The sequence below is a fragment of the Pelobates fuscus genome, chromosome 8 (genome assembly GCF_036172605.1).
Source record: "Pelobates fuscus isolate aPelFus1 chromosome 8, aPelFus1.pri, whole genome shotgun sequence".
Lineage (NCBI taxonomy): Eukaryota > Metazoa > Chordata > Amphibia > Anura > Pelobatidae > Pelobates > Pelobates fuscus.
This window is the reverse complement of record NC_086324.1, coordinates 66,633,362-66,645,948: the sequence shown is the minus strand read 5'-3', so window position 1 is coordinate 66,645,948 and position 12,587 is coordinate 66,633,362. Positions and strand designations below refer to the sequence as shown.

The window sequence follows — 12,587 nt, the reverse complement described above, 5'->3', positions numbered from 1 at the left end:
TTAGAATTCTTGCATGATCTGCAGACTTAAAACTTTGCAACGTCTGAAGTGTGTTCTTACCATCAACAACACTTTTAAAGCAGGAGCTCAGATTAAAACATCCATATAATCTTTTTGGGAAAACAAGTTGGTGGAGAATTGAATATTCACATGTACATATGTTTGCAATCTTGTCTCATTAGTTTTTGAACAGTGTTTCTTTCCTCTTAACAGATCAGTGTATTGTGGATGGTATTGCCTATGATATAAACCAGTCTTTTAACAAACGTCATGATGAAGGACACATGATGAACTGCACATGCTTTGGACAGGGGCGCGGAAGGTGGAAGTGTGATGCCGTGGGTAAGTAAACTGTATGCATTAATACATGCATTTAATGTGTAAACTAAGTTTGGACGCTCCAGCACTGTAGTACAAATTCTCAACACTTTTTATTTTTTTTTTATTTTTTTTTATTACATTGAAGGGGGAAAAAAAATCACCCAATACTGGCAATTCTAAAGACCCCTACTAAATAGACTATTGGGCAAGTGATGCATGTTACGGCCTTTAATGGCTGCCTGTGGGATTAAATATTCCCTACAAGTTTTAGTACTTGGCACCAGATGTTGTGGGTTAAAGTTACCCTTTTGCCATCTAAATAGTGTGAATTATGACTACTTGGAGAATATTGGTTTCCCATAGTTTAACCCCTTAAGGACACATGACATATCGGACATGTCATGATTCCCTTTTATTCCAGAAGTTTGGTCCTTAAGGGGTTAAAGGTTTTGGTTTTTGTGCTCCTTATCCCAGGTTCTAAATCTTTATCTAGAATACAATCTGTTTCTGAAAGGCAGCCCCATCCTAAATTCCAGCTTTGTGCCATTCAGAAAATATTGTTTCAAGAATTGCGAATTCACTTTTATGTTCTTTGTCTCGTCTCTTGTCTGCTTTAACTCAAGACCACTGTTCTTCTTTGCATATGCACTTTGTATATGTGGCATCCATTTGTCATAATGTTTGCAACTGTTGCCTTTGAAAATTCAAGGTTTCCTCGTCTGTGACTGATTCACTTTTTTATGGCCTCCTTTAATCCCAATGTGTACTAGTAATACACTATGTGCTGTTTATGCAGGTCAATACCAGAGAATTTGTCTGTTTTCATTGGCAATCCTTCAGAGACTCTTAGGACTCAGTGTAAACATAGCTTCAGTGGTCTTTTGTTCCTAACCCCTGTAAAACCAGTACTATGGATTATAAACTGACCAAATGTTACCTGGAGCTCACAGTATCTAATAAAAGTGTTTAAAGTACATTGTACATGTTCTCGGATAATTTCAAGCCAAACATTGAGTTTTGAGGGGGAATTTGTTTTTTTGTTTTTTGGTGTTTGTTTTTGTGCTCACTCTAAAAAAAACAAAGTCCAGTGCAATGAAAACTTTATGTATCACAACTGATGGCAGACTAAATTAATAAACCTAGAATTTCTTTAACTTTAAATAACCTTGATTTCACTGGAGCCATCTTGCGTTTGCTTGCACTGGATACACCATGACAAAAACCTAATTTAAAGCGCTTTTTACACTGGTAAAAGGACTTGTGTATGTCTTATGTGAACAACTTGCTTGTGTACAGGTTTTATCTGTGTAAATTTAGGGCCTCACAATTGTCAGCTATTTTTTATTTGTTTTCTGCCCAACCTTCCTTTATTGAAATTTTTTTTTTTAACAAAATAATCTTTATTTCTATATTTTATTTATGTATTTTTTATTTTATATTTTTTTTTCGGACTTGACTATTGTTTTTAGACCAGTGCCAGGACAAGGAGACTCTCCAATTCTATCAGATTGGTGATTCCTGGGAAAAAAATGCAAATAACGTGAGGTACCAATGCTACTGCTACGGCAATGGAATGGGAGAATGGCATTGCCAGCCCCAGTCTTACCCAGGTACACATTACATTATTCTATACAAGAACACTATTAAAATTGTATATATTTAGAATAATTGCATTCTTATTGTAAAGGGGGTGTGTGGTTGTGTTTTTTTTTTTTTTTTTTTTGTATTTATATTTTTTTTTTTTGGGGGGGGGGGGTTATAATGCTGTAGCCTGTTATGCATCACTTGGATATGGCTGCTGACCTATTGTTTTATTATCCATTGTACAGCACTGCAGAATTTGAATTTGGTGCTTTTATAAATGGTTATGCATATTATTGTCGACATCCAGAGTTCTTTTTGTAAACTGGATGGTTCTTGTGATGCAACCAAAGAACAAAGTTCGTTCTAAGGTCCATTCTAGCCATCCCTTTCCAGGAAATTGCAAAGCAAACAGTGATGCCCTGTGTATGCCCCTTCTTTACCTCCCACTTTTGATTGGAATGAGTTAAAAGGAAAATAGTTAACCATTAAAATTGGCAACTGTTGGAATTTGAACCTCACCTTTGTACAATAAATATGGCATCACTATATGTGTTAAAGGATTTCTATAACTAAAATGCAAGTGTTTCTAGAACATGATTCTGGTTTGCACCTAGTAGTTTTTGGTAATCTGGACAAACAATTGTTTAATGGGATTCCTTGCTAAAGGTTTTGCAAACCTGTAAGCGCTGGTAACACAGTACTGTAATGTCCCCAATTCCTTTCTTTTCTGCTGTTGTGTAACCAAACTGTGTACACTAGGGGTACCAAAAAAGTAGATCCACAGATGTTGTAGAACTAAAATTCCCATGATGCTTTACATGGCTTTAGAATGCCTTTTTATAAAAACAAAGCATAATGGAAGCTGTAGTTTTAAATCATCAGGAGGACTACCTTATGGGCACCCCCCCTGGTTTACACGATCAATTCAATTCTATAGTCACAAATTCAAGGAAAACAAATGGTAATGTTTGCAAGAACGAAGGAGATTTTATCCTCAAAAGTCTGTTCACACAGGCTCTGCAAATAAATGGAAAATGTGAACTCCTCTCTTGTGCCAAGTTGTTGGTGTTTTTAAAGATCTGTTAAAATACCAACTTGGTGTTCCCTCTCGCCATATTTTAAAACTGGTTTCCTACTGTGTATATCCTGCACTTTTCCAAATTAAAATGTTTAAATGGAAGGCAACCTATATAAATAAATAAATAAATTGCAGCATGACCCCAAGTCAGAACGTGAAGTTAATCGGGGTCAATGAGACCCACAGAACAGTTGTAGCTTTCCACAAATCTTGTAAAGCAGATATTTCAGTTGAGATACAATGTGTTGAACACCTTTTTTATCCTACAGACTTTTGTGAAATAGCATTTGCATTCCAAAGTAATCCAGGCAAAGCAGCATACAGTTGGGAGAATGACCAGAGAGTCTGCTTGCAATATGTTTGTCCTGAGCTTTTTGCTTACTCAAACAGCAGTGTTCCTCTCAAGGACAGACTGTCCACGCCAACTTGACATTGCATTTTGAAACCAGTGCAGAGTTCAACCTTGTATTGGAGAGAAATGTAGATCTATTCTCCCTCCCCTCCCCCCCTCTCCCTTAATCTGCATATAGCTGAAACATAGCAGTATGAAAGCGGTTTGTGTATGGAGTCACTCCCTCCCCTGCTATATTATGTGCATAGCAGTTCTCACCTTCCTGTTGCTTTTCCAGGAAGTGGTGGGCTTCCTCAACATTGTTGGCATACTGTATGTTGCGGCAATTATACTTTAAAGGAACATTGTAGCATTAGGAATACAGAGATATTCCCAACGTTACCGCCCTGATGCCCATTTTCAATTCAGTCCCCCTTCCCCCTGTGAGTGTGGTTTAAAAAAAAAAAAACAACCTTTTTTTTTATTTTAATTACTCCCATTTTCTGCTTCTGCAACCTCCGCCTTGGGTTGCGTCATCCTGGAGACATGCATAGAGGATGAAGGGGCAATCCAATGCTACTCCTAGAGGAGAATTAGGGGACCTTAGGAGCTTGTGAAGTACTTGCTGCGGTGAGCCTAAGATTGTGCCATAGAGAATCATTGAATACAATGATTCTCTGTGGCCAACCATGACAGCACTGCGGTTACGTCATGAGAGTTGGGCTCTCATACTCAGAGGGCTTGGAGGTGTAGCTTGAAGTTGTGCTTCCAAGCACTCTAATTGGAACAGCAGGAACTACCTCTAGTGGCTGTCTGGTAGACCGCCACTTGAGGCAATATAACACTACAATGAAAAAATTGCAGTTTCTCTAAAACTGCAATGGTTTCAGCTGCAGGGTTAAGGGGACACGGACAGCTGGGTGTCTATGGTGTCAATTCTTAATCATAACTTGTAAGTTCATGCAATATATTGTAATGGCTAAGATTATCTAGTTGGAATAACTAATATATAATTTGTATAACCTATTTGATAAATCTAAAGCAAATGTATAAATATATATATAATTTTTTTTGTTTTACATGATTACATTTTTATTTTGAACGACCCCATGTGAACACACACACTTGCAATATATAATGTAATATTCCCTTGTTATCACTCGACTTGGGGATTGGAATATAAACTCCAGTTGGAAAGCCTTGTTTTACGTAGCCATCATGGAAATTTTTTTTTTTTTTTTTAATTAGTGGAGTGCCAAGGATGGCCAGCAGTGCCCTACTTGCCCTGCTGTCTTCTCTATTGCAATAAATTGATTAAATAGATGTCATGCTTGTTAAATAGAACTTTGTTCGCATGTTTATTATTCTACTGTGTGGGTGTGTGTGCTGTACAATGTCTGCTTTGGTGTTTAACTTTTTTTTTTTTTTTTTTTTTTTTATCTCTTTCCCCAACAGCTGGAACTGGACCTGTGCAGGTATTAATTACAGAGCATTCCAACCATCCAAACTCACACCCCATCCAGTGGACCACTCCTCAATCCACTCACATTCAGCAGTACGTCTTGCGCTGGAAACCTGTAAGTCTGCTCTTGCTCATTTAAGGTTGGATCAAGAAACAAATGCAGTAAACTCTACTTTATGGATTTGGTTATTTTATTTTTTATTTTTTTTTTTTTTTAACTCCAACCTCCTTCATAAATCTCTAAATCGGGGGTAGACAACCTATAGCACTCCTGGTATTGTGGACCACCTCTCCCTTAATGCTGGCAAAGCATCAGGGGAGATGGAGTCCACAACATAGAGTGCCAAAGGTTGCCTACCCCTGATCTAGATCGTCTTGGAAGAGTAATGTTTTTTTTAAAGAATTTCTGAATCACCAGCTTAACTATATAATTGGTGTTGAACAAAATGTTTAGAGATGTTAGAAGTTTGAAAATTGGTCATTTTAACCTCATTACTTAACTGACTGACAAATATATTTTCTGAAGAATTTTGCCTTTACCTGGCAAACACCCACTTATTTTTGAGATCCATAGATAATATATATATATATATATATATATCAGGCCGTTTGAATGTTTTAGCTTTATTCTGCGCAGTAGCTTTTGATCACCCCATTCTTGCTGTGAAGTAGCCCGTCTCAAAGCACCATTTGCATGCACCTGTTAGTAACAATCTTTCACTACTTTCTGCTGCTCAACCTAACCTGCCTGCTACTGCATTTTCACATAGAACAATTGCAGGCAAGGTAGGTGGAGCAGAAGTTGTGTCAGATAATATAGTTCAACACAGCATGGGTGCTCCACCAGTTAAAAGGCACATTTTCTCCACACAGTAAAAATGTATATATTAAATAATCATTACATAAATGTAATGCATTTTTACTTTGTGGAGACTTTTTGTGCATTTTAACTGGTGGAGCACCCATGCTGTGTTGAACTATATTATCTGACACAACTTCTGCTCCACCTACCTTGCCTGCAATTGTTCTATGTGAAAATGCAGTAGCAGGTTAGGTTGAGCAGCAGATAGTCCCATTGCAATAGCCGAACAGCCAGATAAAGTTTCACGAAGACATTTTTTTTTTTTTTTTTTTATATTCTTTATTTTTCTTGTGCTTGTAATTACAACATGCTTGCAGTGCCAAGACGGTGTGTACAAGTTATTCAGTGTCATATAATGTCATGGCAGAGTAAACGGCACATTCACATTTTTAGATAGAACAAGCTTGGTATATGAGGATAAAACTGTTATAGCTGAGTTGTACATGCGTAGTTGAGTAGTTATTATGCTAATATACGATTAGTAAGTTACAGGTTTTACAAGCTAACTTCGGGTGCAGATTTCTCCACACTGCTTTAATGAACCACCAGGGGGCAGCGAGTCCCTGAGCTTGCCGGGCAAAGCATATATTTAGGCTTAGACATTTTTAAACGTTTTCCCTGCAGTTCTGCAGTGATTAAATCAACTGTATTAAAATCATAGATGGTATGAGAAGGACAATGCTAATCTAAAGAATATACAGTGCTTTGCTAGACTGACATTACACAAGGTTAGCAGCTGCTTAGTTGCTCCTGTAGCTGCGCTGGGTCGGCTGTCGTCCTGGCCATCAACAAGTCCCTTGTGTGTCCTGCTGGTTGTGTGAGCGCTTCAGTACTTGCCGGCCAGGGGTGCGATCGATTTTGTGTTTATGCCAGCATCAGCCTTGGGTGCAAGAGAGAGCCTGCATGCTGTGACCATTGCTCCTCTTTGTGTGGGCAGAGTGAGAGTCCTGGTAAAGTCCCCCTAGGTCCGCCGATAACTCAGTGAGTTGTAGCTTCCGATTATGTAGTTGGGAGCTTGGTCTCCGGCTTGCAATGGGTGCGGCGGCCATCTTGGATTTTGCCACGCGGTTTTTGGGTGATCATGCTGCCGCTCGGGTGATAGAAGCCATCGCTGCCTCTCCGGTGGGGTCTGGGATAACCCCCCCAGCCCACAGGGGGGGGAGAACGGGGCCCTCAGTAGGCGTGCGAGAGGTCCCGCCGGACTAAGCACGGGAGATCGGCCGCCTCTCCCGCCAGAGCCTCACGGCAGGCCTCAGTCCCAACTGCCCAGCAGTCAGCTTTACCGGCAGGACGGGGGCTGATATTGACGTCGAGGGTAGTTGCTTGTGTCCCCTCTACCTTCTTGTGGCTGTTGATAGTTTGTTTCAGGGAAAAAAGGTATTTATTGCCTGCTTTTTCCATTTTCATAGCAGAGCCGAGTTGCCCCACGTCCGTCCGGCTCGGCGGTCAGGCCCCGCCCCTCACGAAGACATTTTTAAAGTGAAAATGTGAAAGTTGTCCTTTTTTAAGGCTCAAACTAAAGGGATATTGGTACAGTGAAACTTGTTGAGCAATAGCAAACCTTGCCTAGCTTGGGTCAGATTTGATACAGAATTGCTTATGTGAACATACCACTCACCCCTCCCCAAGCCAGGTGCAGGGCTTCACCATCCGTGTTGTCAGCAAACCTTTTATTAAATGTCAATGTGAATAGGCTTCTATTGTGGGATTGCTCCGATGGAACTTGCCTGGGAGACTGTTGCAATACTTTGAAGGGGATGAAGTAAGTTTAGATGAAAAATGCAAAACTAAGTTGCACCCTCACGCCAAGACTTCAGACTTTTTGCTCTCCAATTTTAGATTCTTTTAGTTTATTGTCAAAGTGTGTATACATTTCCCACACCGATAAATTCTATATCTACAGTCTACTTGCCGGAATATGCATTTGCTGCTTAATTTGCAAGCAGATTGTTAAGATTAAATATGCTCCTATATAACAGTGCCCTGTGTCCAGTCTATAGAATACTGGTCCATTTTAAGGAACATAGATCGCTTAATTACCCTGTTCTTGTTTTTAAGTAATTTAAAGCTGGGGTTTATGGTTCTGCTTGAACACCTTGTAATGTCAAATTTTATTTGCTGCATTGTCATACCTTAACTAATAATGTGATAGATTTGTATAATTTAGTGAAGTGTTTTTGTTTTGTTTTTTATTCTAGAAAAACAAGGAAGTAGGTTGGAAAAGAGCCACTATTCCAAATCACCTGAACTCCTACACAATCTCTGGTCTGAAACCTGGAATTATATATGAGGGAGAACTGATCAGTGTCGTGCAGTATGGCCAAAACGAGGTCACACGATTTGAATTCACTACCACATCCACAACGCTATCCAGTGAGTGATGCCTTTTTCTAAGAGTATCATTTGGGTATAAGCAGAGAAAGATTGCCACACATGCCATCCCAAATTTTGCTTACTATGATGCTGTTACAGTCAAAGGATCATGCCTATGATCTTACTAGTTTAAAGAACTTTTTAACGGCTTAACATTTTTTTACTATAAGTTAAATCAAACTGCATAAGCTTTTGATATATTGTAACCTCTTCTTGTAAATGAAATGCCACCCCCACTCCGTCTCTCTCTCTCAAATTGGTTAAGGGGGAGGATTACTTAAAGTAGCCCTTAGAAGTGTTTTGGGTCAATAAATCTGCCTCTTTAGATAACATCTGTCTAAATGTTTGCTTTGTAGATACATGAGTAAAGAAACAACACTTTCTTTATGCTGAGTAAGGTCTAGTGATGGTCCCTTTCTGTCTCTGTTAAATGTGTGTTAATCTCTGCTTCTCAAACCATCAGTTTTTTGCCCTCTAATGGATAACTTTGTCTTTTAGCTTAAGGGGAAAGTTCCACAGTAGGTTTCTTGTGTACCACACCCTGGTTTTCATGGGTAGAAAAGTTGCCATTTATAACTTATCAGGGAAGATTCTAAATGTTGCTTAAATCAACATTTGTTCCAATTTTTAAATAGCTCTTGTGTTTCTTGTCTGAAAGTTATGGAATGGTGTGTGTGTGCGATTATTTACAGGAGAAAATGTCACTTTAAACCGGCTGCTACACAAATTTATTTGGAGCTACTTTCTTCTGCAGCAAAACTGATATTGAGGTATTAAAGGGCCGCTATAGGCACCCAGACCACTCCATCTCATTGAAGTGGTCTGGGTGCAGTATCCCTGTCCTGCTTTTCCCTGCAATGTTTTCCTTTGCGCTGGGTCGTGCTCCTCCACTGACATTGGCTGATTGGGGATGTGGGGGGGACCTGATGAGCATGCTCCATAGACCTTCTCCAAAGAAAAGCAATTAATCATTTCTTTCCTATGGGGTTTTGATTGATGCTGGATGTCCTCCTGCAAAGCTTGAGGACATCAGCGCAATTTTACAGAGTCCAACTCTGAATCTGCAGGAAGCGCCTTTAGTTGGCTGTCTGGTTGACTGCTACTAGAGACAGTATTAACCCTGTAAGATAAACACTGCAGTTTCTCTAAAACTGCAATGTTTTACATTGCAGAGCAACGTGGGACAGGGACACTGCACCCAAACTAATTTGGTAAGTGAATCAAATTATAATTTATTTTCTAAATATATAAACAGCCCCATGGATGGTGGTGGGGAGGGGGGTGTGTGTGTAGGGGAGGACACAAGGCAGATGGATTCTGTAGTGTTATGAATACAAATACTAAAATGTTCATTTTAGATGTCAGTCAAGTTGTTTTGAATGTCTCTCAAAACCTCCACTTTGCACTCTAGAGACTTTGGTTTGTCTTTTTATATCCCTTTTTTTTAATTTAATTTCCCCCCTTTATTTTGCAGCTCATACTGAGGCTGGCGAAACTACACCCCCTCCTTCCGTGGTGACCATTTCTGAGGCTGTTACTGAAATAACATCCAATAGTTTTGTGGTTTCCTGGGTCTCTGCCTCCGATACAGTTTCAGGATTCCGCGTGGAATATGAGCTCAGTGAACATGGAGACGAGAAACGCTATTTGGGTGAGTGTATACTCAAGTTGTCTTATTTGTATTTAATTAATCCCTATCTCATGTGAAACAGGCGTAACCTGCACTGCAATAGCTTGTGAGCTATTGATTGACCAGTCAGAACAATATTTCATTGCCTATTCGAGTCCTACTAGATTGCAGAACCTGGGAACCGGTTATAATAAAATATATATATATATATATATATATATATATATATATATATATATATATATATATATATATATATATATATATATATATATAATCTCTATCTCCTTAATCAGTCTAACTGCTTTCATATCCTTTGAGGTAAGGGAAGAAAACGTTGCCTGGCACCGAATAATCCAATAATCGGTGTCAAAGGCATATTGTAGGCTTTTTGTCCTTTTTCCACCAAACCAATGTTGTGTAGGACACCATATCTTCATAAGAATACCTCGGCCAGTATAGAGGCTAAGACCCAGTGTAAGACTGGAATTTATGTAGCAGAATGCATCTTCCGATATCCCTGTGGAATACAGACCTCAATGTTGGCCTATGGTTCTTCTACTTCCTGCCAGCAGGAGCTCCAATGAAAATTCATTACGATTATTTTATTTATATAGCGCCAGCAAATTCTGTAGTGCTGTACAATGGGATTAGAGCCAGAATAAAGTAAATGAGGATGCAATCAGTTGCGCAGGAGCCTAAAAACATTTCGATGTTTGAGTTAAACATTGAAGCGTTTCATTTGAAAGAAACTTGTTGGATTCTTGGATATGAGTAGATACACTTGCTATTCTGCTGACTACATTGTCATGCTGGAAGAGTTTGTTGTGTTGTCGTCTGTACTTTTTAATTTGGTTAAAAATGCAAAAATAGTTTTTCTTCAAAAACCTAGTTTAATGTATTTGATAAAAATTAAACCTGCAGGATTCATTGCCGTGAGTGAATTTAAAATAAGTCGGACGATTATTTTTATTTGACATTTATATAGCACCAAATTATTTCCAAGCGTTTTACAATATTCTAAAAGGGAGAAATTTACAATATATAAGACCATTACAATAGGTTGAGGAGTACCCTGCCCAAACAAGCTTACTGAAAAGCTCTTGTTCTACAAATCATTTGCGTTATAAAATGTAAGTTTTTAATATATGGGAATCTAGATTGCCATTCTACCATCCACTTTAACTTCCTGCCCTGACCACCAGTAAATGATTTGTGCTAGAGCCAATATTTTCATAAACCACATCCTTTTTGCGGTTTAATATCTTGAGTAACATTTTTCCCATCCTTTATGGATTTTGTAGATCTTCCCAACACGGCCACATCTGTGAATATCCCAGATCTCCTGCCTGGCCGTAGATACAATGTCAACGTTTATCAGATAACCGAGGAAGGAGAGAGAAACCTTATCCTGTCTACAACTCAGACAACCGGTAAGTAAAGCTGTACCTGCAGCAAAGGATGGAATTCGGCCCCCTATGTTGATAAAAAGGTTAGAACCGAAACTGTTGCTGTTTTCAATAGCTCCTGTTAAACATTAGGAGTCTCAGTAGCAAGTATGCAGGTAAACCCACATTGACTTTTCATCTTAGTGAGCTGATCTTATCAAGAATGTTTACTTGGCTGTCTGTTAAAGAATTGTCAGATAATGTCATTTGACGCTCGTTCTGAAAATTCTGGACTCAGGTGGTACACAAGTATTTTAATTTCCCTTTGTAATTTTCTAGCACCTGATGCACCTCCAACATATGACGTGAAAAAGGTTGATGACACCTCCATTGTGGTCACTTGGAGCAAACCACAAGCTCCCATTACAGGTAAAGACATTGGACGCAGTATCTTGTACGTTTTTTGTTTAGACTTGAGCCTTTAAAAATCTGTTGGGTTTTAGTGGCTTCTCGCTGTAGTCTCATGGTTTGGGTGATTTTGTAGAATGATGACCCTAAATGTTAACTGTATATACATTATCTGTTTCAGGTTATCGGGTTGTGTATTCTCCAACACTTGAGGGTAGTAGTACGGAACTGATTCTACCTAACACTGCAACTTCAGTAACCTTGACTGAGCTTCTCCCAGGCATGGAATACAACATCACAATTTATGCATTAGAAGAAAATCTTGAGAGTATTCCAAAAACTATCCAGCAGGAGACTACTGGAACACCAGTGAAAGGTAATGGTAACAAAGCTGCTTTTCAGTATGTCAGTGTTGGACCAGAAGGGATACAAATGCCCAGAATTTCCTCTTTACTTGGGATTACGGTCTGCAAAGAAGGTGTGTGTGCAATCTCTTAGTAAACATAAATTGGTTTGGTAAGCAGGCGCAAATCTATTTACAGCATCTCTGCTTCTAAAAACTGTTGCATTCAAACCACTTCAGTGCAAGGATTTAGGGCTTTGTAGCATTTGGCTTCCTGCCCCAGTCTGTCTTGACTGGCCTCTCATCCCAGTAGGTTTGCAGTGGTTGAAAAATTCCAGCACTTCCTCTTTTAAATTGCAAAAATGAATACAATAATCAAAATAGTGATGGGGTTTGTAGATCTTAATAAGATTATTTTTCTTTAGAGAAATTTGAGTCTTGATTCAGCTCTAGTAGTTTCTTTTAGATTGTATTCTAGTAGCCAGCAATAGCTAAAAGCTTCCTCTGGGCATTACGATATATAGGTAGGATATTCTTCTACTGAACAATCCTAATTTAATATTAAATATAATATATTTATATAATATTTAATATTAAACACTCCCATTTACTGGCTGCAGAAAAAAACCCAAGATTGGCCCCTGCAGTGTTTTCATGTTGCCAACTCTCATTTACCAGCAATGCAAGTTACCGAATCACTCTTAAAACACGTGGGTAAGCTGGCAATGAATTCTGCAGGCCATTTGATGTTTACAGTACAGGAGAAACTGCTAGAATAGCAACAACACAAATTGCTGTATTGTACAT

The 12,587-nt window shown here is 38.9% G+C and overlaps 1 protein-coding gene across 6 annotated transcripts in view; it reads left to right on the top strand.

The window, feature by feature from the left end:
• FN1 (fibronectin 1) overlaps positions 1–12,587 on the top strand; it is a 43,930-nt gene that overhangs the window by 12,165 nt on the left and 19,178 nt on the right. For all 6 annotated transcript variants that reach the window (XM_063429973.1, XM_063429971.1, XM_063429970.1 and 3 more), the window contains exons 11-18: positions 214–342; positions 1,791–1,931; positions 4,770–4,891; positions 7,837–8,011; positions 9,486–9,662; positions 10,946–11,074; positions 11,369–11,458; positions 11,619–11,813. In XM_063429973.1, the coding sequence (XP_063286043.1) occupies positions 214–342; positions 1,791–1,931; positions 4,770–4,891; positions 7,837–8,011; positions 9,486–9,662; positions 10,946–11,074; positions 11,369–11,458; positions 11,619–11,813 (1,158 nt within the window). The remainder of the gene's footprint in view (positions 1–213; positions 343–1,790; positions 1,932–4,769; positions 4,892–7,836; positions 8,012–9,485; positions 9,663–10,945; positions 11,075–11,368; positions 11,459–11,618; positions 11,814–12,587) is intronic.